This window comes from Culex pipiens, chromosome 2 (assembly GCF_016801865.2).
Source record: "Culex pipiens pallens isolate TS chromosome 2, TS_CPP_V2, whole genome shotgun sequence".
In the NCBI taxonomy this organism is placed as follows: Eukaryota; Metazoa; Arthropoda; class Insecta; order Diptera; family Culicidae; genus Culex; species Culex pipiens.
In genome coordinates this window covers 198,493,951-198,521,502 of record NC_068938.1, presented here as the reverse complement: position 1 = coordinate 198,521,502, position 27,552 = coordinate 198,493,951, and the positions used below count along the sequence as shown (strand labels likewise).

The following is a 27,552-nucleotide window of genomic DNA, read 5'->3' as shown; positions in this document are numbered from 1 at the left end:
CTTACAATTCAATCAAAATTTTAAAACATGATTGTTCTCTCTCGCAATCACCATCCTCAATTCTCACTAGAATTCAATCAACGGCTCCAACATAAGTCGTGTGGAGTTTCAAACTACCATTTCTTAAATCTTTGCTCAAAACTGATTGAAATTCTCAAACCCAACGATTTTTCTCGTTCGCAAACACCATTTTCAAATTCTACAATGAAATCAAAAGCTCCAACGTAAGTCGTGTAGGGTTTCAGGCTACCATTTCTTAAATCTTTGGTCAAAACTGATTTAAATTCTCAAACCCATCGATTTTTTTCTAGCTCAAATCAACATTTTAAATTCTCCCTGGAATACAATCAAAAGCTCCAACGTAAGTCGTGTAGGGTTTCAGGCTACCGTTTCTTAAATCTTTGCTCAAAACTGATTGAATTTCTCAAACCCATAGATTTTTCTAGCTCAGATCAACATCTTATATTCTCCCTAGAAAACAATCAAAAGCTCCAACGTAAGTCGTGTAGGGTTTCAGGCTACCATTTCTTAAATCTTTGCTCAAAACTGATTTAAATTCTCAAACCCATCGATTTTTTTCTAGCTCAAATCAACATTTTATATCCTCCCTGGAATACAATCAAAAGCTCCAACGAAAGTCGTGTAGGGTTTCAGGCTACCGTTTCTTAAATCTTTGCTCAAAACTGATTGAATTTCTCAAACCCATCGATTTTTTCTAGCTCAAATCAACATTTTAAATTCTCCCTGGAATACAATCAAAAGCTCCAACGTAAGTCGTGTAGGGTTTCAGGCTACCGTTTCTTAAATCTTTGCTCAAAACTGATTTAAATTCTCAAACCCATCGATTTTTTTTCTAGCTCAAATCAACATTTTAAATTCTCCCTGGAATACAATCAAAAGCTCCAACGTAAGTCGTGTAGGTTTTCAGGCTACCGTTTCTTAAATCTTTGCTCAAAACTGATTGAATTTCTCAAACCCACCGATTTTTCAAGCTCAAATCAACATTTTAAATTCTCCCTGGAATACAATCAAAAGCTCCAACGTAAGTCGTGTAGGGTTTCAGGCTACCGTTTCTTAAATCTTTGCTCAAAACTGATTGAATTTCTCAAACCCATCGATTTTTTCTAGCTCAAATCAACATTATAAATTCTCCCTGGAATACAATTAAAAGCTCCAACGTAAGTCGTGTAGGGTTTCAGGCTACCGTTTCTTAAATCTCAGCTCAAAACTGATTGAAATTCTTAAATCCAACGATTTTTCTAGCTCAAATCAACATCTTATATTCCCCCTAGAAAACAATCAAAAGCTCCAACGTAAGTCGTGTAGGGTTTCAGGCTACCGTTTCTTATATCTCAGCTCAAAACTGATTGAAATTCTCAAATCCAACGATTTTTCTAGCTCAAATCAACATTTTAAATTCTCCCTGGAATACAATCAAAAGCTCCAACGTAAGTCGTGTAGGGTTTCAGGCTACCGTTTCTTAAATCTTTGCTCAAAACTGATTTAAATTCTCAAACCCATCGATTTTTTTTCTAGCTCAAATCAACATTTTAAATTCTCCCTGGAATACAATCAAAAGCTCCAACGTAAGTCGTGTAGGTTTTCAGGCTACCGTTTCTTAAATCTTTGCTCAAAACTGATTGAATTTCTCAAACCCACCGATTTTTCAAGCTCAAATCAACATTTTAAATTCTCCCTGGAATACAATCAAAAGCTCCAACGTAAGTCGTGTAGGGTTTCAGGCTACCGTTTCTTATATCTCAGCTCAAAACTGATTGAAATTCTCAAATCCAACGATTTTTCTAGCTCAAATCAACATCTTATATTCCCCCTAGAAAACAATCAAAAGCTCCAACGTAAGTCGTGTAGGGTTTCAGGCTACCATTTCTTAAATCTTTGGTCAAAACTGATTTAAATTCTCAAACCAACCGATTTTTCTAGCTCAAATCAATATTTTAAATTCTCCCTAGAATACAATCAAAAGCTCCAACGTAAGTCGTGTAGGGTTTCAGGCTACCATTTCTTGAATCTTTGCTCTAAACTGATTGAAATTCTCAAACCCACGAATTTTTCTAGCTCAAATCAACATTTTAAATTCTCCCTAGAATACAATCAAAAGCTCCAACGTAAGTCGTGTAGGGTTTCAGGCTACCATTTCTTAAATCTTTGCTCAAAACTGATTGAAATTCTCAAACCCACCGATTTTTCTAGCTCAAATCAACATTTTAAATTCTCCCTAGAATACAATCAAAAGCTCCAACGTAAGTCGTGTAGGGTTTCAGGCTACCGTTTCTTAAATCTTTGCTCAAAACTGATTGAAATTCTCAAACCCAACGATTTTTCTAGCTCAAATCAACATCTTATATTCCCCCTAGAAAACAATCAAAAGCTCCAACGTAAGTCGTGTAGGGTTTCAGGCTACCATTTCTTAAATCTTTGCTCAAAACTGATTGAAATTCTCAAACCCACCGATTTTTCTAGCTCAAATCAACATTTTAAATTCTCCCTAGAATACAATCAAAAGCTCCAACGTAAGTCGTGTAGGGTTTCAGGCTACCGTTTCTTAAATCTTTGCTCAAAACTGATTGAATTTCTCAAACCCAACGATTTTTCTCGCTCAAATCAACATTTTAAATTCTCCCTAGAATACAATCAAAAGCTCCAACGTGTAGGGTTTCAGGCTACCGTTTCTTAAATCTTTGCTCAAAACTGATTGAAATTCTCAAACCCAACGATTTTTCTCGCTCGAATCAACATTTTAAATTCTCCCTAGAATACATTCAAAAGCTCCAACGTAAGTAGCCTGTACGGTTGCTTAAATCTTTGCTCAAAACTGATTGAATTTCTCAAACCCACCAATTTATCTCGCTCAAATCAACATTTTAATTTCTCCCTAGAATACAATCAAAAGCTCCAACGTAAGTCGTGTAGGGTTTCAGGCTACCGTTTCTTAAATCTTTGCTCAAAACAGATTGGAATTCTCAAACCCAACGATTTTTCGCTCGCACTTTTAAATTCTCCCTAGAATACATTCAAAAGCTCCAACGTAAGTAGCCTGTACGGTTACTTAAATCTTTGCTAAAAACTGATTGAAGTTCTCAAACCCACCGATTTATCTCGCTCAAATCAACATTTCAAATTCTCCCTAGAATACAATCAAAAGCTCCAACGTAAGTCGCGTAGGGTTTCAGGCTATCGTTTCTTAAATCTTTGCTCAAAACTGATTGAAATTCTCAAACCCAACAATTTTCTCGCTCAAATCAACATCTTATATTCTCCCTAGAATACAATCAAAAGCTCCAACGTAAGTCGTGTAGGGTTTCAGGCTATCGTTTCTTAAATCTTTGCTCAAAACTGATTGAAATTCTCAAACCCAACGATTTTTCGCTCGCAATCATTATTTTAATTCCTTAGAATTCAACCAACGGTTCCAACAAAAGTCGTATAGAGGTACAAGCTACCTTTTATTAAGTCTTGTCTTTTCCTAAATATCTATCCTTGTTTCAAACGTAGCATTTCTTCTACCAAATATGTTTCTTTCCGTAACCGTAAAATGCTAGTTACACAAAGATCCTGGCATGGTGGCTCGTGTTAATGCCCACCAAGCAAAACTCGTCTCGAGAATTTTCGCCTCAGTGGCCAACGAACAACGCTCGTCTCACGATTTTTTCTAGCGGTCATCGAGCAACGCTCATCTCACAATGTATCCTCCTTAGTGGCCAACGAGCAACGCTCGTCTCACAAATTTTACTCTCAGTGTCCAACGAGTAACGCTCGTCTCACAATTGTCCCTCTAAGCGGTCAACGAGCAACGCTCGTCTCACAAATTCATCCTTAGTGGCCATCGAGCAACGCTCATCTCACAATGTATCCACCTTAGTGGCCAACGAGCAACGCTCGTCTCACGAAATTGTGTCTTTGTGGCCAACGAGCAACGCTCATCTCACACATTTCACTTTCAGTGGCCAACGAGCAACGCTCGTCTCACAACAGTGGGCAACGAGCACGCTCGTCTCACGAAATTGTGTCCTAGTGGCCAACGAGCAACGCTCGTCTCACAAATTCTCCCTCAGTGGCCAACGAGCAACGCTCGTCTCACAAAAGTCCTTCTTATTGGCCAACGAGCAACGCTCGTCTCACAAATTCTTCCTCAGTGGCCAACGAGCAACGCTCGTCTCACGTGATTTTGGTCTAGTGTCCAACGGGTAACGCTCGTAACACATTTTTTTTATAGTGGCCAACGAGCAACGCTCGTCTCACAAATTTCAGTGGCCAACGAGCAACGCTCGTCTCAAGATACAAGAGACGCTCGTCACACATTTTTCTTAGTGGCCAACGAGCAACGCTCGTCTCACAAATTTACCGGCAAACTAGCAACGCTTGTCAAACAAATTTTCATCTAAGTCACACATTGTTTAATTTATTTCTTGTATTAACTTTCATGTTTACCTTTTTAGTGTCCAATCAACAGTTATCACCATTTCATGTTGCCTGTAATATTTTTTTATATAAGTCTAGCGTATTCCATTTTTTGACTCACTCTCAAATTTCATCACGGAACGATCCTTTTAATGTCAGCTCCAAAACAAACGACATCGAATTGATTTCGACCACAACATGTAGCCGAATTGCATAACCACAAATCAAATAAACTTGACAGCTCTCCAACCATTCAACGTCAACTCAATATTTCAGCGCATTTCAATATACCGTTCCAATCAGAATCAGAACATTTAAAATATTGTTTGAAGTGCTACCGCTTCCAGTATTGCTTGACCAATCATTCGACAATTTCCATTTTTGTTTTTATAAACAAATCCTATAAAAAATAACTATTTCAACAAATCACGCCATAAAACACCGAATCAGACAAAAAAATAATTTCTGCGTGATATCTAATCATCATCGGGCCGAAATTGGGCAGAAGTGGTCACCCTTAGGATGTCTCGTCGACTCAACTTTCACCTGACAAAATTAATTCCTTCGGCACGATGTCTGATCAACATCGGCCCGACATTGGTCAGGATTGCGCACAATCACTGCGGTTTGTCGACCCAACTCTCACATGTCTCGAACCCAACATACTTTGCGGGCCACACACATTGATGCGATTAAACATGGCGTCTCGTTCAAAACACCTTTGAAAAGTCACGAAAACTTACCGGCTTTCTTCATCTGTCCAAGGAGTAGAAAACACCTGCTGAATTTCAGGAAACTGCTCATCAACACATTTCACAACACTACTTTTACAATTACTTCAATCACTTCTTGTGGGACCATCAAAACAAACATTATCGGAGAAATTACTCACTTTATTTAATAAACCTACAGACTGCGCCATTGTCGTAACTCTGGCTACATTTTGCCACACGCGGGAGCGAACCTTCGTTTCGTTTTATGGTCCCACCACCCACCACATAAAACTCAACCGCTCGCTTCAGGATTAAACGCCAGACTGAAGAACTCTTCTGAATCCCGAAACCCGAAGGCCAGTCCCGACACAATCGGTCCACAAGCGAACAAACACACGCGTAACTCTCTCAATTTCCCTCAACCACGCCGCGCGAGTTCATCCCGAAGTTCATCAGCTACACTCTCACGACACATCCGCGTCTACGTTCGTTTTCGCTCTCTCTCTTTCCTCTACCAACGTGCGCGTTGCGCACACTTCAATCTACCCAGACGACGCGCTCACACTTATACAGTTGCACCCGCGGAGCAGGCTCATTTCATTGCACACGAGGTTGCTCTCGCTTCATGTGCATCTTCGTTGTCTAACGGAGAATCAAGAGACATTCGAATTGCGGCACTAACATTTCGAATGGTCACAGGCAATATCTCTGCAACATTTTGTGCTCATTTACGCATTCTTCAAATTCTACCATCATTGCCCGCCCTATCTGCGACACCTACCAGCGACTCCACCGAGGCAGGACCCAGGGAGACGAGTCCTACTCCTGGACTGAGCTAACGACCTAACCTCTAGGTTAGACCGGGACCAACATTTACTTCCCTGTCCGACGGAAGGCGTGATCAGACAAATCTCGTATCAAAATTTGCCACCGGGACCTTCTGGGATCGAACCCAGGCCGACTGGGTGAGGTGTTGGCATCCACAACAACCAATTAGCATGGGCTGATTTAAAGGTTCTAAGAAGGTTTTATGCCAGGGGTGACCAAAGTATGGCCCGCGGGCCAAACGTGGCCCGCGAGGTGATATTTTGTGGCCCGCGGACCCATTTTGAATGATCATTTAAAATGGCCCGTAGACCACTTGTAAAGTGATTTTATACTTTTTCAAAAATAAGGTTTATTTTAAACTTTTATATGCTTTTTTTATTTTTTGTTAATTAAAAAAACCTATTATTTATATTGTGATCCCCACTTTAGGATACAAATAATTTGTTCAAAAAATTTTATAATTAAAACAATTTCACACGTTTCAATGTAAGTGGAACTAGTAAATATCGTCAAAATGTTCATCAAACATTTTTGGAAATATTAAAAAAAACGTTCAAGTTTGACTTAGAATTCTGTAATGGTTGCAAAAATATAAGTTTTCTTTATTAATTTGCAAGCCATAATGACCCTTTTATGAACTAACCCTCAAATTTACATTGCACTTCAGGATTCGAACGTAGATAACGAATCTGATTCACTACCAACTGATTCAGGCAGACAAACGGACGATCAAGTTTGTTGCAAATATTTTACAAAGCTTTCGGAGCAAAAAAATATTTTCAAAAAACTTTAAAAAATTAAACTTAAATGCAATCAGCTGAAATTTATTAAATATGCATTCCTTTGCATTCGAGCATGTTGGGGTTTACTAAAAATAATTTGAATTTTAGTGAATTTTCGATAAAATAAATAAATGTTTTTTCGCTAGATTGGTTTATTTTGTCGAATCTTATTTTTTTTAAATGATTGCAGTTTAACTATACGGAAGCTAATATCATTTTCTTACAATTTTTTTCATTGAAATGTTGAAATTCTGTCTCTCAAAGATTTTTCATTAGCCACACTTTACTTATAGATATAATTACGCCGTTAGAAGAATTGTTCAACATGTAATGTAACCATTTTCGATACATAAAAAGAAAACTTTTTTTTTTTTAAATTTCGGCTAAAAACTTTTTTTTTCAAATACCTGAAACAATAAAATAAACAATACCGATAGAAAACCGTTATTTTGTGGTTTCTATTATTTTGAATTGACTTTTTTAAATAACAGAAATTAAATCTTTTGAATTAAAATAGCGCAATTTATTTTTATAAAACCTTTTTTGAAAATTTGGCCCGCAAGCTCATTTGAGCTTCAAATTTGGCCCGGCCTCCAAAAACTTTGAGCACCCCTGTTTTATGCCAATTGGCTTTCAATAAGGTTTTATGAAAATTTTAAGAGTGTCTTGAAAATAGATGGCAATGTCATGCCAAACGGTTCTATTGCATGTTCTTTAAAACCAAGCTGTCAAGTACCATTAGGCATGCAAAAAGCTTAAGTTTAATCGGGCAAGAGAATTTATTTTTCCAAAATCTCTCAGTTATTTAGTAGATTTTAGCCAATATTTTACAAGCTAAGCAATTTTAAATGCTCAAATTTTTTATTCGGGTAAAACTTTAATGTACGAGCAGTTGTACAATGAAAAGTTTTTCTCATTTTGTTTAGAAAATCATTTACTTTTGGAAGAAAAGTAGGAAACTGAAAATTAGTTTGAAAAATTTTAAGTAGTGTTTGGCGACAATGCTATATTGGGTTTAATTTTTATCAGCAATATTTTTTTCAATTTGGAATTTCATTTTCAGTTCAAAAAACAAATTTAATGCTTCAATTTGTTCGAAATTCAATAAATTATATTTATGACAAGTTAAAAAATCATTCCATCTTGGAACGGTTATTTCAAAGGGCGGAGTTTAAAAAAGAACCGCGGTTCTTTTTTTGTGAGCCATGGTTCGTTCGCTCTTTTTAGTGAACCAGCTCTTTGAGCGGCTCGCTCTTTTTTTGCCCACCTCTACTCAAAATCATATGCTCCTAAAAAAGAAATTTAACGCGGCCAAATAGCAATGCATAAATATGGCGCTAAACGCGTGATCTAATTGAATGTGATTGACCGCCATCTTGGTAGAAAAAATAGAAAAAGCAATAAATTTGATTAACATTCGAAGAAAACACACATTTATGCTTTTTTACACAACCAGTATAACCATCGAAGTTCAAAAATATGTTGAAATTTTATTTTCTAAAAATTGCATTTTTCTTTATTAAAACTTGTGATGACAAAATAATTATTTTTGATGAAGCTATCTCCCCCACATTTATCGATACAATTTAAACCACAGGTGAAATTAAGCCACCACCTGCGAGAAATAATCATTCAAATTATTATACACGCAGAAAAATAAGGCATATTTGAATCAACAAAACGTTTTGTTGATTTGAAAATCAAGATTTTTGTTTAATCAACGCTAAACGTCAAAGCAACTTTTTCAAAACAACAAAAGATTTTTGTGGAATTGAGAAAATCAAGGTTTGTTTCAACGCAGAATCGGCGTTGATTATATTCAACAAAAATTTTGTTGAATCAAACCTCGTACAGGCTGATTCTACAAAAAAATTTCTGCGTGTAATTACCTTCAATACATATTATTTCATCAACGCCATTTTTGCAAAACATCTCCACCATATCATATGGCAGCACGAACCCTTATTTTTGCCAGAAAAAAAACCTGTGGCTTAAGACGTTTGAAGACGTATGAAATGTCATTTTTTCATAAGTCCTGACAAAGGTTTTATCATGGCTTTGAGTAGGTTGTTAGGATTCAATGATAAAGCCTTGAACTCCTATGTAGGTTTTATAAATAGGCCGTGACAACCTTTTGCGGAGGTCCTTTTGGGTTTTAAAGAGGTTTATCGGGGTTCTGGGGAGGCGGTTACGACTAAGAGGTTTTAATGTTGGTTTTGGCTGGTAGGTTTTATAGCGGTTGCGACAGCTTGAAATGTTACTTGGGCTGGACATCAGGAGTCGATGGAAAAAATTTCATACAAATTGAAATTTTTAAAATTGAATAAATTTGAAAATTATAAAAATTTGTCCTAAGATTGATTACACTTACTTTGAATCATTGAATTTAAGTTTCACTTTAAAAAATAAGATTTTTTAATGTTTTGTTTATCCGAAGTCTCTGGAAACTTTTGGATACTAAAATTTTATATAATTAATCTTCGGTTAACAGGTATTTTGAGCAGTCAGGTGCGGGATGTATTGTTTCTATAACATATATTTGAATTCTTTAATGTTAGATTTTTAGTTTAGTTCGAAAATTAAGGAATTTATCATTTAATAATTTGAAAAATTCTAAAATTAAAAAAAAATAATTCAAGAGTTTAAAAATTCAAGAATTTTGAAAATTTAAGAGTTAAAAAATAAAAATTGAGGAACATAGAAATCAAAAAATTAGGAACTTTGAAACTACACAATTTGGATTTTTATGCAATATTTTTGAATGAATCTGATAAAAAATTCGATCTTATGAGGCAACTCTGGATTTTCAATAGGGGTTTCTACGTGCACATGTATTGTGTGTACGTACACGAAAAAGATTGAGGTTAAATTTTGTCCGGCCAGCAAAATCAAATGGTGCGCTAGTGTGCGTACGCGAAACGTCATAAAGCTCTACACTCAAAATCAGAAGTACCCCTCAAAAGGGTTCTATCTACCCTTTATCTGTCAACACAAGGAAAACAAACCCTTTTTGAGGATTACTTCCACCCTTTTTTTTCAAGTTTATACGTCGTTACCCTTTTGAAAAGGGTGACTATCGGTAAACCTGAAAAAAGGGTGAAAGTAACCCTCAAAAAGGGTTTGTTTTCCTTGTGATGACAGATAAAGGGTAGATAGAACCCTTTTTGAGGGGTACTTCTGATTTTGAGTGTATACTGCCGACAAGCACCGAAGTGCAACAAATTCGCCATAATTCGAGCCGACAAAGCGCAGTGCGCGGTCCAAAGAAGCCTGCGTCGCGACGCCGGCTAAGGAAAACGCGCGCGCGCATTACAAAACAGGCCCGGGGGTTTCAATTTCGCAAAGGAAAAGTAAATAAAAGCTGATGCACTCCCATGTGCCGTTTTCTGGCCAGTGTTACTTTTTGTGTCTCTTTTTTTGGTTTGTGGCACATTTTCTGCAGTTTCAAAAAAAAAGTTTGTTTCGACTGCTACGCTGAGACGTTGTGCAAGTTTATTTGCACTGTATCATATTTCAATTAGCAATTCTCCCTTTTTTTATGGACACTTTTTTTTCTGCGCCGGCATTTTGGTGTGAATGGGTGACAGAGTGTGGTAGAGAAGGTTTCAGTTGTTATTTTCAGTTTGTTGGAATCGGCTTAAATTTCCGCTATTTAGGTTCAGGTTTTGTCCCAGGACTGACAGCGCCTTGTAAGGGTTTTATATTTTAGCAGCCTCTCTCGGAGGTAATTATAATTTGAATTGTAAGTGTCGAATTGCAGTTGTGTACATTGCTGGTTGAATATATTGGCGATTAATTGGTGTAAAAATGGTCAAAATCAATCCGCTTCACAAGCCGCCTTTAACCAGGCGCGATCGCGCTCTTCTCGTTCCGCCATGGTTGCATTCTGTTAAAAATTCTAAAATTATAAAATTCTAAAATCGCATTTCCAGAAAAAAGCCTAAACATTAGTCTATTAATCTAATCTAATCTAATCAGACCCTAGCGCAGCCAATCTTTCGAAGGGATCCTGGAGAGTGCCTTAGGTTAGATGACGCCTAGCACTCTTCTTGTCATTTATTAACATTTGTAGTGCGCCATTGCATTAGAATGCATTGAAACATCACAAGTGTTTAAGCGGCCAGGCCTTCTGCGTAAAGCCTTATCGCAGAGATGACTCGTAATTGGGTTGAGTTTGAGCACTGAGTGTTCGAACAACAACACAATTCTGAATCGACAGGGGAGGAAGAAGCGTGGGGACACAGCACCATACGCTTCGAGATTTGGTTGTATTCGTTGGGAGCACCATGCTAAGAAGGTTTGGTACTCCGGGACCCTCTGGGATGGGACATTGTATTTCCACGAATGCCCTGGACACTATTTGCTGTGGTTATAGCGCCACAACTCGCTCTCTGTAACAGTATTCCTAATTCCAGTCCACGCTCACCAAGTCGTCATGGCCTAGTGGTTAGCATTTTTGCTTACCAATCCAAAGGACGGAGGATTGAACCCCGCCTTGAGCGACTTTGATTTTTCGTTCATATTCATCATTTCAAATTAATGTGTTCTTAACTTTCTCGTTGGGAGCAGATGGGAATCGAACCCAGAACCATTCGCTTACAAAGCGAACACCTTAACCAGTCAGCAACGGCTGCTCCCTAAGCCTAAACATTAGTCTTTTATGACGGACTTTTGTCCGGAGTGCACAGCGGATTACCGCGACGAGACGAGAATCGGCGAAAGGAAAAACACTCGCGTTTAACTTTTACAAAAGAACGTTTTATTCTGCGAGAAAATATCGAACCGCACGCGACAACGTTTTGGGCGGGAAAACGTTTTGGGCGGTAAACGCCGAGGCAACTCAACTGAAGGTTGGTGCAGAAACGGCGAGCCAAGGAGGAGGCATAAAGGTGAACACTGTTACTTTCAACATTTTAAGCCTATAAATTAATCTTTTTAGGCCTAAAAATAAGGCCTAATGAAAGTCCGCCATCTTGGATTTTGCCCAATATTCGGTCGCTTTGATTCCCTCGCATTTCCAGAAAAGTCTAGAAATTAGGCATTTTATTCTATAAATACGTCTTTTTGGGCCTAAAAATTAGGCTTTATCAAGTTCTGCCATCTTGGATTACGCCTAAATTTGTATCGCTCTGGTATCGTTCATTTCTCGAAAAAGACTAAAATTTAGTCTTTTTGAAGGAGAAAACAGGCCTAAAATTTAGCCTTTTTCATACTAAAACGAGACTAGTCTTTTTAAGACTAATCCATCATTAGTCATAAAAGAGTTAACACGGTTAGGTTCGATAAAGGCTAATTTTTAGTCTTTTAAGACTAATGTCGGTTTTGCGTGTAAAATCGCACTTCAGTTAACAAAAAATGTGTAAAGTCAAAAAATAATTGGTTCCCCACAACAGTGCATTAAACGACAGAAAATTTTTTGGCGCGAAAATCAGATCCTCGGAGAAGAACCCAAACAACCAGTCGAAACTTCTAGTCCGTCGTGCCGGAACAGTCATAAACGCCCCCGAACCATGAATCCGAACCTGCTTCCGTCACCCCTGGCGGCCGGTGCCATCGATCTGCTGCAGGAGATGCTCCTCGAGCGGGGGGCCATCCGGGCCGACTTTTCGCTGTACCAGAACTTTATGGACGCGCGTCGGGCCGTGCTGCTTGTGCCGGAACAAGGCAAGTGCGACGCCGACGCGGCCCGCTTCCGCAACACCGGCAACCGGCTCTACCTGGACGGGAAGTACGAGGAAGCTTTGGTGTGGTACAACCGGAGCATCTGCTTCGCGGAGAAGGGGACGGACCAGCTGGCCACGGGATACGGGAATCGGTAGGGCGGAAGGCGAGACGTGTGTGGTTGAGGTTAGGTTTTGATGTATGTTTTTTATTTTGAAGGTCGGCGGTTTACTACGAGCAGGGCGAGTACGAGTTTGCACTGTACAACATCGATCTGGCCAAGAAGCATGGTTATCCGGAGAAGTTGATGCCGAAGCTGCGGGTCAGGGAGTTGAACTGCAAGCAGCAGATTGCCGCTGGCCGTTCGAAGGGCACGGTTCCAAGTCCGCGGATGGACATCAATGTGGACACGAATCCGAAGATTCCCTTCCTGGCCAAGGGAATAAAGGTTGATGACCGGCGAATCCTGGTCGCCGAGAAGGATTTCAATCCGGGGGACGTGATTATGGATGCGGAACCGCTGCTGACGGCGATCGACTTCAACCTGTGCTACGAAAACTGCAGCCACTGCGGGGTCAAGTTCAGCAACAGCTTGATTCCTTGCCCGGGCTGCGTCTTCTTTATGTACTGCGGCGAGGAGTGTCGGAAGAAGAGCTGGAAGCTGTGGCATCGGTTCGAATGTCCGGTGGCCACGAAGCTGCGCAATTTCTCCAACTTCAATGTGCTGAGCACTCCGCGTCTGTTTTTCTACGGTCTTTCCCTGTTTGATGACGACTTGACCGAACTGAAGCGGTTCTGCGAGGCAAACGAGGGCGCGGAGCTGAACCGGTTCGAGTTGGATTACAGCAACCTGGACCGACGTGAGCTGTTCAGAATTCTGTACAACACGGAGCCTCGTCGCGACGAGGTCGGAGAGTTTAACGGCTACATGGAGGAAAAGCTGATTTCTTACGGTTACTTCTTGGTGTTCCAAGCGAATCCACTGATGGTTCCGGTCACGGCTGGCCGCCGGAACTTTACGATCCAAACCCTGAACAAGCTCGCTCGCCTGGCTACCACTCTGCTCTCAAACAACCGCGACTACCTCGGGCGCATCATTTCCTGGATCTTCCCGGCTATCCCCGCCAACATCCACACGTGCGATCCGAACGCGCACACGGCCTACGAATCCGGCCGCATGAAGATGGTGCTGCTACGCCCGGTTGCTGCCGGCCAACCCTTCGTCGAGTCGTTCGGACCAACCTGGTGGAGTTCCGACCCGGAACCGCGCCCCCCAGGAATGAGCTGTAGCTGCGCCGCCTGTGACGATGGGCCACGTGGCCGGGTGTGGCGTGCCCAGCTGCACCGTAAACCGCCTCCGGAGACGGCCAAAGATTTTGCCGTGGCGACTCAGGTGTTGAGCAGCGACGACATCGGCGATGCGGACAAGCTGAAAGCGCTGCAGCAGTTTATCAAGCGGAACGGCCACGTTCATCCGGCGGTTCAAGTAGGCCAGATCTTGGAGCACTACCGGCTGCTGCTGACCAAGGCGATTCACGCCGAGCGGGGAGCGCTGAACCGTGCCCAGCTGCAGGCTGCCTACGTTGAGCAGTGAGGAACGAACTCTTCTTCGAGAAAATTAACTCTGAACTTGAATTAAAATGCAAAAACTGAATTCTCTTGCAAAATAAACTTCTAAAATCAATCTGATTTTTCTTCACAACCCAATCAGCAAAGAGTCAATCCGCTCATGACCGTTGCCACTGGTCATCTGATCGGATGGACCAAGTCTCAGGTGACACACTCAAGTCTTACTTGCTGCCTGAACTTGTCCACTCGGGCGAGCCTGAAAACGCTGAAATTTACGCAGAGCTTGGAAAAAACTCCGAAGCGTGAAACCTAATCAATTTAATCGAAGCTGGTTTACTCGCTTGATCGGCGCGAAAATTACGACTCCGAACACCGAATCTGTGAAACTCTATCCGTTATGCAAAGTCGGACTTACGGTAATAAATATATCTCACGCGTGCTAGAACAACGACAGTGGGATGTGAGCTGCACACAGCTAAAATATCATTTAATTTGCATTTTGCAGCTGGGTTGGCTCTAGGTTATGTCGTCATGATGGTCGGAATGCATCCGACGAGACGAAATTATGAGATGGACAGATCCTTAACTCTACCGATGAAATAGAAGAGTTATTTTTTTAGGTTGCTGACCGGGTTTGATCCCTTAACCTTCTGCTTGTGAAGTAGAAGACCAGTTTTGAGATCTGTCAAAATTTTAATTTGGTGTCTACTTTGTTCAATCTAGGGTAACAGTTTTCAAAATCTTGGCTAAGGGAGCGTTCTTTTATTACGTAACGCAGTAGGGGGGGAGGGGGGGGTCGGAGGCCGTGTTACGCTCCATACAAAATTTTTAAAATTTGTATGGAAATTTTGTTACGAGGGGGGGGGAGGGGGTCTAAAAGTCCGATTTTTCGCGTTACGTAATAAAAGAACGCTCCCTAACTTGTCTTTTATTAATAATTTTGAGAGCACTTTCGATCCTCTGATAAGAACAAAATAAAAATGTCTGGAAAAAATCTTTAACCCATTTCCAAATCGAAGCACTCGTTGATTTTTTAAGATAGCGTCGAAGAGTTCGGAAACGGAACCGTCAAACATACTACACACCGAACTTGTCTGCAAATTATGGACTCCCAGCGAGACTCGAAACGTTCCGGTGGCCGTTCCTGCAACCCCGGTCGGCGCTCCCGGAACCCGTACATCAACTTTCTGCGTGATTTCCGGCGCTCCCACTGTGGCCTCCGGCCCGTCGAAGTGATCCGTCAGGGGGCGCAGGCGTGGGGCCGGCTGACGGAGGAGCAGCGGCTTCCGTACATCCGGGAGTCGTTCTATCATCCCCTGCGCCGGCGGCCGTGTCGACCTGCGGCCAGGATGGCGTCCCGCCGGAGATCTGGAATGTCAAGCAGAACGCGGAAGAGTTCTGGGAGATGATTTTTTTTTTGGGTATGGAGGCGATAAATTATTTATGAAATAAATTATGAGATGGTGGAAAAAAAAGTCTATTAATTTTTTTAAAGGAATTTTTTTTCGACATTCAATGAAGCATTTTTGAGGATATTATTTCTCTCCGTGTCTTATTTTCACTCGACAAACGATTCACATTCAGATAGCGTCGTCAATTCCGCTAGAGGCGCTGCGAGCTCGTTTGTTTTGTTTTGAAGCTGAACTGTCACAAAATCAGCTGGAATCTGCGAGTTTTGGTGTTGTGCTAAGTTTTCGAAATTTTAATTGATTTCTTGTGGAATTGTCCTTAAAAAGTGTATATTTTGATGAAGTTAAACCAGGTTTTGTGATTTGTAATAGTTTTATGTGGCATACGTAGTAAGTGAAACGAAATTCACACCACCATGTTGATCAACAAGCTAGCCGGCATTACAGTTATTTTATCGTTGTTGTTTACATTAATTTATAGGGGAATACAGGGCTTATCGAAAAACTTCTCTTTTTAATTTCTTTGCAAACTTTTACAAACTTTTTACCTCTCGGATGTAAAAGTTGCGTTTGTTGTTTTTCGTTGTTCCTTGCAAAGGACCGACCTTCCACATATCACGCGCAAATTTCTTTGAAAGTTATTAAAAAAATGTTATGCATGAAATTAAAAATAATAAAATTCAAAAATTTAAATCTCTAAAATTTTCAAAAATTTTATTCTTTCAAAAAAATATTCTTTCTAAATAAAAAATCAATATGAAAATCATTGTGTATCTTTGACGGCTTCGTTTCCGAACTTTTCGGCTTTTTTTAATATAAATCGATAAGTGCTTCGATTTCAACTTGGTTTTTGAGACAAAAATAACAAATAAACGATTTGTCTTTTTAATGCAGCCTTTTATGATACAATATTTATTTTTTAAAGTAATTTAACCTCAAATAAAAAAAATAAAATAAAAAGTATTTAAAAAATCAAGAAATTTTTAAAAGTAGAAACAAAAATTAAAAAAAACCCCTATTTTAAAATTTGCGGTTAAATAACAATGTTTTTGTTTTATTTTTGCCTCAAAAACCAGATTAAAATCGAAGCACTAATTGATTATTTAAAAAAAGAGTCGAAAAGTTAGGGCAACGGAACCGTCAAACATACACACCAAACTTAACTTTTTTTGTAAATTATGGACTAAATGCGAACAAACACCAAGATTTAAATATTTTAAAATTGAATAATTCAATCATTCAAAGTAAAAAAAATGTAAAATAAAATAACCCAAAAAATAAATAAAAAATGAAAGACAACTAGATTTTTTTTAAAGTTAACAAGGAATTTTTTTTTGAAACTTTTTTTTTTATTGGAAAAAATCTCTGTTAAAAAAAATTTGCTTGCAATTTACATGATTTCCCGGTTTTCTGAAATACTTTTTTATCCAACTTTTAATCGATAATTTTTTTTCTTGTTTTTTTTATTTTTAAAGGGTAAATAATTTACTGAAAATTTCATAATTGGGTAAAAATTCATTAGTATTTTTCCTAAAAAAGTATTTTTTGCTGCAACTAAAATTAATTTTATAGTACAAAATACATTATCATACATTTTGCAAAGTTACTTGTTTCCCTAATAAAACGAATAAATCTGAAGATATTTTTGAGTTCGGTTTAAATAACACTTAAAACTTGTAACCTAGAAATTAATTATCCCTGTTCCAAGTGTAAGAAAAACTTTTTTTCATTGAGACAAACATGACACTTTGCAAATATTCAAAAAATCCTATCGATCTATGTTTTCATAACTCTTTTTTTCATAACTCTAGTTAACTATTTTTGCCTTCCTCACCTCACTGAGGCAAGGCTATAAAATCACTCGAAAAATGAACTTCTTAAATACACCTCCTAGATAAACCTTCACGTATACCTAACGAATCAGAATCAAAATCTGAACAAATGTCTGTGGGGATGTGTGTAGACATGATTTTTTTTCCACACGATTATCTCAGAACTGGCTGAACCGATTTTGGCCGGATCCGCCTTATTCTGTTCGTTTTAGGGTCCCCTAAGACCCTATTAAATTTTATTCTGTTTAGTGAAGTACTTTTAAAGTTATGCCACGAAAAAGTTTTTTTGTAGCTGTAAAAAAGGGTGATTTTTGCATAACCTCAAAGGCCGGATCTTTTTTCTTACGCGCGAGAGTCGCGCAGCATGCGTATCGCCCGGTTGCCACATTGCTTAAGCAGTGTCTGCGTCTCTTCTGGAAAAAGTCTGTATTAATTATGTTGCTGAATACATCATTTTGTCTCGACAAAGATTTACACGAACTATAACTGAAATATACAATTCAAAAGACATTGTTTACTAAGACTAGGGGGACAGCTTGCATTTCCATCGTGCACCTAATGTTAGCATATCAGCACTTTTAAATTCAATTACAGCCCCCCTCCCCTATTCTCCTTTATTTTGGAGAGTTGGTAAAAAAAGAATTGAAAATTGCTGTTCTGGTAAAAACAATAATAATAAAAAAATTAAATGAAAAAAATAAAAAAAGAATAAAAAATACTCTTAAATTTGTAAATTTAACCTAAAATACAACATGAATGTGAGGAAGGCACCAACCACCTTAAGGTGGATTAAGTAACGTTTTTAAACTGAAAATTATTTCTTGGGTTACCTTGAATACTTATCTACCAAGCTCCAGCGGTTCCATACCATTTCGTTTGTTCTCTAGTAGTTAATGGAAATTTTATGATAATAATTAATAATTAAAATAACCTTTAAAAATATAACATTCATAAAAAATATAAAAATTTCGATAAAACTTCGTTTTTAATACATTTACACTTATTTTCATGTACTTATTATGTGGCAGTGCGTAGCCGAATGGTTACGCTGTCCGCTTTGTAAGCGGATGATTCTGGGTTCGATTCCCATCTGCGGCAACCTTCCATCGGATGAGGAAGTAAAATGTCGGTCCCGGTCTTGGTTGTCAGGCCGTTAAGTCATTCCAGGTGTAGGAGTCGTCTCCATGCCATAAGTACAAACAACACACCAAACCAAACCTACTCCGGTGGAATCGCTGGCGGCGGTTGGACTCGCAATCCAAAGGTCGTCAGTTCAAACACTGGGGTGGAGATTCCTTGGAGTAGAAAGAGGTTTGGGTGCTCTCCCCATTCAAGCCTTCGGACTCCTAGGTTCGAGCAGAAACTTGCAATAAGGACCACAAAAGACCCGGGGGTCGTTAATGTGGATGGTTTGATTTTGATTTTTATTTTCATGTACAGAGTATCCAGCACCTTGCTAGAATGGAACCTTAGTCGGAATCACTCGACTTTTGAGCAAGTAAATCGGTAATTCCAGAGTTATAAAGTAATCCTACAGTAATTTGTGTAAATCCAGAATTTTTCAGTAATTCCAAACACCGAACTGTTTTCTAAAAGTTCTGGTCATTACTGGTAATTGTTTATAAGGCAAATCTAGCAACACAAAATGAAGAAACGATGACAAAATCCAAATAAATTTTTAAAGTAGTTTAAAGTGTTTCTGTAGATTCTAGGTAATTCTGGAAAATTAAAAGTAATCCGTGACATATTTCAGTAATCCTGGTAATTCCATGCAGACTGGTCAGTGATCCTTGATGTTGGAAACCTCTTTGGTCTGACAACTTGGTAGAATTATGTTGTTACGGTGGTAGACTCCAAGATCTGTATTTCAGGATACTGGATACTAGGATGGACGACCAGCTTTGTCCCGTAGCTGGTCCAAAGTGTTCAAAGTATTGCCATAGGGTCCAAGAAAAAATAATTAAAAAATTACATCGTTACAGCGGCCAGACATAGCGTGTAAAATTTACCGCAGAGTTGTTTTGTTGAGCTAGGTTGGACGATTGATTGAGTGATAGATAAATTTTTCGGGATCCGGAAAGGATTAGCATGTAATTTCTTGTTTGTTTCAATCAACATTTCAAATTAAACATGCTTCCAAACCAATCAAAACCCCCCATTTCCAGCCCTCTCTACCGGCCACCACTATGAACCTATCAACGTCGGCACCAACTCCCTCCACGTCCACAGCCCCTCAACCGGGCCCAAGTGGAGTAAAGCCGTCACCCCCGCCAAAGCTGCACACCGTTCTGCTCGAAAAGTTCCTCGCCAAGGGCGTTCCCAACGCGGACATTACCGTGTACCGGGACTTTGTGCTGCAGCACGACGCCCTGCTCGAGGTGCTGGAGGTTAAAAAGAGCAACCGCACGGCGGTGGCGATCCGGGAGGCCGGAAATCGACTGTTCCTGGAGAAGAAGTACGACGAAGCGCTGGAAAAGTACAACGAGAGCATCTGCCACGCGGAGTTCAACTCGGAGCATTTGGGGATGGGTTATGCGAATCGGTAAGGAAGTTAATTCTGCCTCGAAAGTAGAGTTTTTGAGATTTTTTTTCGTTTCACAGGTCAGCCGTGTACTTTGACCAGGGCGAGTACGAGTTTGCGCTGTACAACATCATGCTGGCGCGGAAGCACAACTTTCCGGAGGAGTTGCGGTCGCAGCTGCTGCAGCGTGAGATCAACAGTCGCGAGAAGATCATCGCGGGTCAGTCGAAGATCGCCGGCCAGGTGCCGCCGAGTTCGCGCATCGGGCTGAACGTGGAGGTCAACGCAAAGTTGCCGTTTGTGGCGAAGGGGATCGCGATGAAGTACTATCCGGAGTTTGGGAGGGGGTTGGTTGCGGAGCGGGACTTTAACACGGAGGACGTAATACTGGACGAGAAGCCGATGCTGATGGCCGTTGAGCACGGACTGCGGTATTCGGTGTGTAGTTACTGTACGGCGTCGTTTAGGAAAAGTTTGATTCCGTGCCCGAACTGCGTTTCTTGCATGTACTGCAGCGAAAAGTGTCTGGAGATGGACCATCGGTTCACGCACCGGTTCGAGTGTGGCATCATGGAGCGGCTGAGGAACGCCTCGTTCAACACCTCAATCATTACCTCAAGATTGTTCTTCTACGGGTTGACCCTGTTCGGCGACAACCTGCAGCTCATGATGAAGTCCTGCTGGGACACGTTCAACTCCGGCGGAAACCCCTTCGACCTGGATTACACCCAATACGACCCGCTGGAAGAGTTCAAAACCATGCACAAGGTCAAGTTCCGACTCCCAAAAGCCAACATCGAGCACCACTACCGGATGTGCGCCGCCCTGCACTACGCCGTCTTCATGAAGCACCCCCTCGTCCAATCCCTGGTCGTCGGCAAGACCTACCAAGGCTTCATGCTCCAATGTCTCCTAAACTACACCCGCGTCGTCTTCTTCCTCATGAAGGACACCCTCGCCGACCTCCAAAACCGCGTCATCAGCTTCCTCTCCCCGATCGCCACCGTCTTCAACCATTCCTGCGACCCGAACGTACTCATCATCCCCCGCGCCAGCCGCATCGTAACCGTCGTCCTTCGCCCAGTCCGAAAAGGCGAACAACTGACCTCTTCCTACGGTCCAACCTGGTGGGACATCCCGAACCTGCCGCTAACCTTCGACTGTCGCTGCGTCGTGTGTGTCCTCGGCAAGAAAGGGTCCGACTGGTGTCCGCCCGGAAGGCAACTGCCGGCGGACGCTAACCGCGAACTGAAGCGCGTCTGTGACCAGGCGGATGATGTGGCCATGTTGAACGCGGCGCAGCAGTTTATTCAACGATACGCGGCCCTTTATCCGGAGGTGAACTTGGGCGGGATGGTGAAGCTGTTTCACATGCTGCTGATTAAGGTGACCTGCTGTGAGACGGACGCGAGGGATCGGATGAGGGTGCTGGCGGCGGGGATCATTTAAGATTGCAGCGTAGGTTAAGTTTTGAGCTTTGAAAGCAAATAAAAGTATGGTGTTACACCTTTAAAAATACATTTGTTAAACTTTTCTTTATTCAAAAGAAATGGTCCATCTCGATAGCTAACGGTTATTTTTGTCTTATTGTTCCGTATTTGGTCGCCTTCAACAGCAAAATTCCACCTTCTTAGATGTTGAAAATCTACCGAAATGCCAATCACTTGGCCCTTGACCGCATTCAAATGATTGCTGTCATCACACAAAAGAGAACACAAGAGAAAGGAAATGAGAGAAAGAGCATGTGCCATCGTGTCGCCCGGCTGTTTGAGTGCTGAGTGCGGCATTCTTTCGTGTCAACTTCGTGTGTATCAACCGACGGTCACATCCAAGTGACGATCATGACCAGTCTGATTTATCCACGCTGGCGGGATCGAATTGAAATAAACTGGAGTGAAAATAAACTTGACAATAATTATACAAATATCTATTTTCTTACTGAAAAAATCAGTAATACAGTAGTTGTTCGGTACCTGGGCGTTGTTTAACTGGGCTGCTTTTTAACTGGGCGCTCGATAACTGGGCAGTAGCCCACTTAAAAAGCAGACAAACGTCAACAAACCAAAACAAACCAAAATGACCGAGGGTTTGATGGATGCAAAAATCATTTTCAATAAATAAAAAAACCTTTTCCAAACTTTTGTTTAATTTCAAGTTACGATTAAAGAAATATGAAAAGCAAGAATTGTAAATAAATTTGAGTAACTTTTACTTTTATATTTCATCTGGAAAATATTATTCATCGGTGGTCCCCTCGTTATTTTTTGTTCAGCCCAGTTAACGAGCAACATTCGGTGACTGGGCTACGTTATCAGCCCAGTTACCGAACAACTACTGTAATCTGATATTCGACAGTACAAATGATTTAAAAAAATCGAAAATATGGAAAAACATATATTTCAGGTATTTCAAATAACAAAAAATATGAAGGAAATTCCAGCCATTTTTTAAATCTTTATTTCGGAAATTAAAAAAAAATTAGGGTTAAAAAAAATATTATAGAAGTCGAGATCAAAGAATTTAAAAATTCAATAGCTCAAAAAATTAAAAATTGAAAACCTGTTAGAATTTAAGAATTAAAAAATTTAAGAATTAAAAAAGTTAAGAAAAACTTTTGAACATTTGTACCAGCCTTATTTTATAATTTCCAAATTTCCTAACTTCCTTATTTCCAAATTTCCTAATTTCTTAATTTCTTTTTACCAAATTTCCTAATTTCTTAATTTTCTAATTTCCTAATTACTATACTTCCTAATTTCCTTACATCCTAATTTCTTAATTTACTTATTACCATTTTTCCTTACTTCCTAATTTCATAATTTTCTGGTTTCCTTATTTCCTTACATCCTAATTTCTTAATTTTCTAAATTTTTCAATTTCCTATCTTCCAAATTTCCTAATTTCTTTATTTCATTATTTCCTAATTTCCTTATTGCCTATATTCCTAATTCCCTAAGTTCCTAACATCCTGGTCTATAATAAAATGGGTATTCCGCAACACATCAAAGTGATGGTTGTAGTGGTCACAACCCTACAAAAAAAAGGTCAAAAATTCTGCCGGCGAGTTATAAATTTTAGAAAAAGCAGTGATTTTGGGAAAAATTCGATTTTTTTTTGAAAAGTTCAGGAAATTTGCTATAAAATTGTTTAGGAGACATTGAAGATTGGACCTCTGGTTGCTGAGGTACAAAAATAAAAATAAACACAGATTTTGGAAAATTTTGTTTTTGTGAAAATTTTTTTATTAAAAACCCGTCAATTTTTGTCCGAGTACCTATTTTGAAGCCGCAGTTTTTTTTCAAATCATGTGTGATAATTTGAAAAAAAAACTGAGATAAACTAATTATTTTAGTTTTTTGTGTATGAATTAGGTATTAATATTTGTTTTTAAGTTAATTTCCCAGTAAAAATTCTAAATTTTTCGAAAAAGTTCTAAATTATATTATTAAAATGCTAATTTGTTTAAAATCTATTTCTTTTCCCCAAATAGGTAATTTAGAGCGAGTCCACGAACAGGGCATACCCCTTTGTATGGGACGTCGTTTGGACCTCACCAATCTGCCTGAAAACTAAAAAAATCACTAAAAGTAAAAGTGTCTATTTAATATGTTAAACTGCCTTACCCAAAACGTTCTTAGTCTCAGATGGTAGTCCCAGATGTCCCCTACAAGCTGCAGGTCGAACCGAGTTGATATCTGGATGGAACACTTTTTTATTTGAGTTTGAAAATTATGCTATTTTTTCACTAAAATGCCAATAACTCCCTTTAGATTTAATCAATTGGGATGCTCTACCCAGCATTTTGTTGCATTTTTTGAGCCCTTTCAGATGCATTTTGAATTTTGAAATTTAATTGAATTTTGCCTAAGTTATAGCCTTTTTAAGATTTTTGACGTTTTTGAACCTTTAAAATTTGTGTCCCGATTTGTCCCACTTCTCGTTGACCTAGAGTGCTCATATTTTGGCCAGATGCTAGTTTTATATGTACAAACAACCCCTAAAAATTTCAGGCAGATTGGTGAGGTCGATGCGAGATGGGTATACTTTGCTCGTGGACTCGCTCTTAAGGGGTTACAAACATGAAAAAAATCACAAAATTTCATATTTCAGAATATTCACTAAATACACAAAAATATGATTTTCAATCACTCCTGAAAGTTTCATGAAGATATTTCGTGACTGAACTGCGTAAGATACGATTTAAGTTCACAATTTTGCGATGCGCAAAGCGAACTGTCAAAATTCGTAAACGTTGTTCTCTAAACACCGAGTTGATTTACGGGTGCCACGATATCTCGAGATGGGATCGACCAAATTGGCTGAAATTTTGGGTGAAGACTCCCAAGACCAAGAGTCCCAAGAGTCCGATTTTGAAATTATGCTTTTTAAAAAAAAATACAAAAATCAAAAACAGACGATTTTTAATTCAAAAACATGAAAATATTTGTATCTTTTACAAAAATTAAGTTTTTGAAAATCGGCCTTCGTCATGCACACAGAACCGGTTCAACGAGTCTTCACCAAAATTTTGAGCCAATTGGTCAATGTAGTGTTGAGATATCGTGCCACCCGTTTGGCAATGGTAAGTCGAAGTGTCTTCATATTTATTTTGTTAATAGATGAAGATGTATATGTTAATGCCCTGCAAAAAGATTTAAAAAAAGTTCAAGTGAGTGCTCATACCAACCTCTGACATTTTTGACGATTTACATGTATGTAGCCCCTTAATCAAATTTGATGAAAGACTTACCGGTAATTGGTAGTCCTTGGTAAAAAATAGATAAGCTATAATTAACAAAAACATCTCTAAAAAAGTAGTTAATGCATCAAGTTGCGAGGTTTGATAGATACGACGAGTATTGAAAAACATAAGTTTTGGATATTTTTTTGAAATTCCGAAAAAAAACATCCTTTGGATGGATTTCAAAACGCTCATGTATTTAGTCAATTCACCGTTCAACTCAAAACAATATTGAAAAGTGCTGAAAAGTTCAACTTTTCAGCACCCATTTCAGTGCTAGAAAGGAAAAGCAAAATAAAAATAAATCAAATATCTATTTTGATTGTTACTTATTCAGGTGCTCGAAAAGGTTTACACAAATCGTGTAACTTGAGCCTATCCGCACAAGCGGGCTTACAAAATCTTGATTGTGCGACACACTATAGCTGCTCAATCACACGGTTATAACTCTGACAAGCGGTGGCCGGTCCCGAGCAATAAATCACCCTTTCCCCTTCTTAAGGGGACGGGGTGAGATATCGCGTAAAATATCACTTACAATCGGGCTGACCTTATCGATTGAAATTAAAAGCGCGATCCCCGCGACCAGAGCAAAAGGCGACCCGCCAAAATTTAAATGAAACGGTGCCGATTTCGAGGGGGGATACCGTTTTATCGTAGAGCTATAAATTAGTTGATTTTTTTTTGGTTTTGAGATCTGATGAAAACGCCCAATTTTCTTAAAACTTTACAGGTCAAAGTTAATAAGGGCATCTCCAGCGCTGGGGTGCAAATCAAATTTGCACCCGGCTCATGAATACCGAGATCAAATTTGCCACCTTGAAAAAACTCCGTCATCCCCACCGCTAGGGTAACAAATTTGCCCCCGAGACAAGCCCACCGCGAGGGCCAAATATGGGTTTTTTATGATTTTAGGCTATCGTTTACCTTCAAAATCAATAATTATGTGTTGATTCATGCCTAGAAATGCTAAAAGTTTATTAAACTTTTTAATCCTATTGAAAATTTCAAAGAATTTCATTTTTCGAAAATGTCGAAAGTTAAACCATTTGCTACCCGATTTGATTCCCACCAAATTTGCTCTCGAGTTTGCCCCCGAGTCTCCCACCGCGCGTAGCAAAGCAGGTATCAAATTTGATCTCAAGTTCATCTGTAGAAGAAAAATATGTGTCGGTACCTGTCGGGTACTCATTTTCTGATACCCGACAAGTACCGGCAAGCCGGGGGCAAAGTTTTGAATGCGTGTTTCGGAGATTTTTGTATGTCTGCTCTTGTGTATGATTCAAAAATTCAAAAATTCAAAAATTCAAAAATTCAAAAATTCAAAAATTCAAAAATTCAAAAATTCAAAAATTCAAAAATTCTAAAATTCTAAAATTCTAAAATTCTAAAATTCTAAAATTCTAAAATTCAAAAATTCAAAAATTCAAAAATTCTAAAATTCTAAAATTCTAAAATTCTAAAATTCTAAAATTCTAAAATTCTAAAATTCTAAAATTCTAAAATTCTAAAATTCTAAAATTCTAAAATTCTAAAATTTAAAAATTCAAAAATTCCAAAATTCAAAAATTCAAAAATTTAAAATTTCAAAATTTCAAAATTTCAAAATTTCAAAAATTCAAAAATTCAAAAATTCAAAAATTCAAAAATTCAAAAATTCAAAAATTCAAAAATTCAAAAATTCAAAAATTCAAAAATTCAAAAATTCAAAAATTCAAAAATTCAAAAATTCAAAAATTCAAAAATTCAAAAATTCAAAAATTCAAAAATTCAAAAATTCAAAAATTCAAAAATTCAAAAATTCAAAAATTCAAAAATTCAAAAATTCAAAAATTCAAAAATTCAAAAATTCAAAAATTCAAAAATTCAAAAATTCAAAAATTCAAAAATTCAAAAATTCAAAAATTCAAAAATTCAAAAATTCAAAAATTCAAAAATTCAAAAATTCAAAAATTCAAAAATTCAAAAATTCAAAAATTCAAAAATTCAAAAATTCAAAAATTCAAAAATTCTAAAATTCAAAAATTCAAAAATCTAAAAAAATTAAAAATTCAAAAATTGAAAAATTTAAAAATTCAAAAGATCAAAGATTCATAAATTTAAAAATTTTAAAATTTAGAAATTCAAAAATTCGAAAGTTCAAAAATTCGAAAATTTTAAAATTCAAAAATACAAAAATTCAAAAATGCGTTTAAATAGCTTATTTTCTCAAAAATTCAAAAATTCGAAAAATTTAAAAAGTAAAAATTCAAAAAATTTAAAATTCAACAATACAAAAATTCTAAATGCGTTCAAAAACCTTATTTTTTGCAGCTTTTTTTATAAATTGAAATAATTTTTTTAAATTTTTTTTTATTTTTTCATTTATTTTTTTAATTTTTTAAAAAATTTTAAATTTATTTTTAATTTATTTTCCAATTTTTTAAATATTTTTTAATTTTTTTTATATTTGTTAATTTTTATAAAAATTTAAAATATTTTTTTTTGAATTTTTTAAATTTTTGCTGTTTTGATTTTTTTATTTTTTTTTAGATTTGATTTTCTTATAATTTTTTTTTAAATTTAAAAAATATTTTTTTTATGCTTTGAATTTTTTAATTTTTTGTTTTTTTTTTTCAATTTTTTTTTTTTTTTTAGTTTTCTTAAAATTTTGTAAATTTGTTGGATTTTTTTTAAATTTTTGTTTTTTTTTTAATTTCTTTAATTTAAAAAAAAAATAAGTTTTCTTAAAATTTTTATTTAAAATTTTTTTTTAATATTTTTCCAATTTTTTCAAGTTTTATTTTTTTTTAGTTTTTTTATTTTTTTTTAATTTTCTTGACATATTTTTTTAACTTTGTCTTTTTTTATTTTTTTATATTTTTTTAAATTTATTTTATTTTTTTCATTCTCTTTTGATTTTTTTTGAATTTTTTAAATTGTTTTTTATTTTTTTTAAACTTTTGAAATTTTATCAGTTTTTTTATTTTTGATTTTTATTTAATTTTTTAATTTTCTGTAATTTTTTTTACCCTTAATTTTTTTTACATAAAAAAACAATTTAACTTTTTTTCGTGCATGATTTAGTTTTCCGTGCA

At 37.6% G+C, this 27,552-nt stretch overlaps 3 protein-coding genes across 5 annotated transcripts in view; all 3 read left to right on the top strand.

The window, feature by feature from the left end:
• The window catches only part of LOC120412718 (sine oculis-binding protein homolog B), an 87,027-nt gene that overhangs the window by 34,874 nt on the left and 24,601 nt on the right, over positions 1 to 27,552 (top strand). The window contains exons 2-3 of one of the 3 annotated variants that reach the window (XM_039573305.2): positions 19,379 to 19,755; positions 19,815 to 21,241. The exons of 1 other annotated variant lie outside the window; for it this stretch is intronic. In XM_039573305.2, the coding sequence (XP_039429239.1) occupies positions 19,379 to 19,755; positions 19,815 to 21,183 (1,746 nt within the window). In that variant the 3' untranslated portion in view covers positions 21,184 to 21,241. Of the gene's footprint in view, positions 1 to 15,681; positions 15,772 to 19,378; positions 19,756 to 19,814; positions 21,242 to 27,552 lie in introns of those variants that run through there. One more of the 3 variants, XM_039573304.2, reaches the window with a different exon arrangement.
• On the top strand, positions 12,136 to 14,087 carry LOC120412719 (uncharacterized). Its single transcript, XM_039573306.2, has 2 exons — positions 12,136 to 12,557; positions 12,623 to 14,087. Exons 1-2 carry the CDS (start codon positions 12,253 to 12,255, stop codon positions 13,995 to 13,997), a joined length of 1,680 nt encoding a protein of 559 aa, XP_039429240.1. The 5' UTR covers positions 12,136 to 12,252; the 3' UTR covers positions 13,998 to 14,087.
• LOC120412720 (protamine-like) lies at positions 14,975 to 15,396 on the top strand. The gene has a single exon (XM_039573307.1). The coding sequence runs from the start codon at positions 15,076 to 15,078 to the stop codon at positions 15,379 to 15,381; it is 306 nt and encodes a 101-aa protein (XP_039429241.1). The 5' UTR covers positions 14,975 to 15,075; the 3' UTR covers positions 15,382 to 15,396.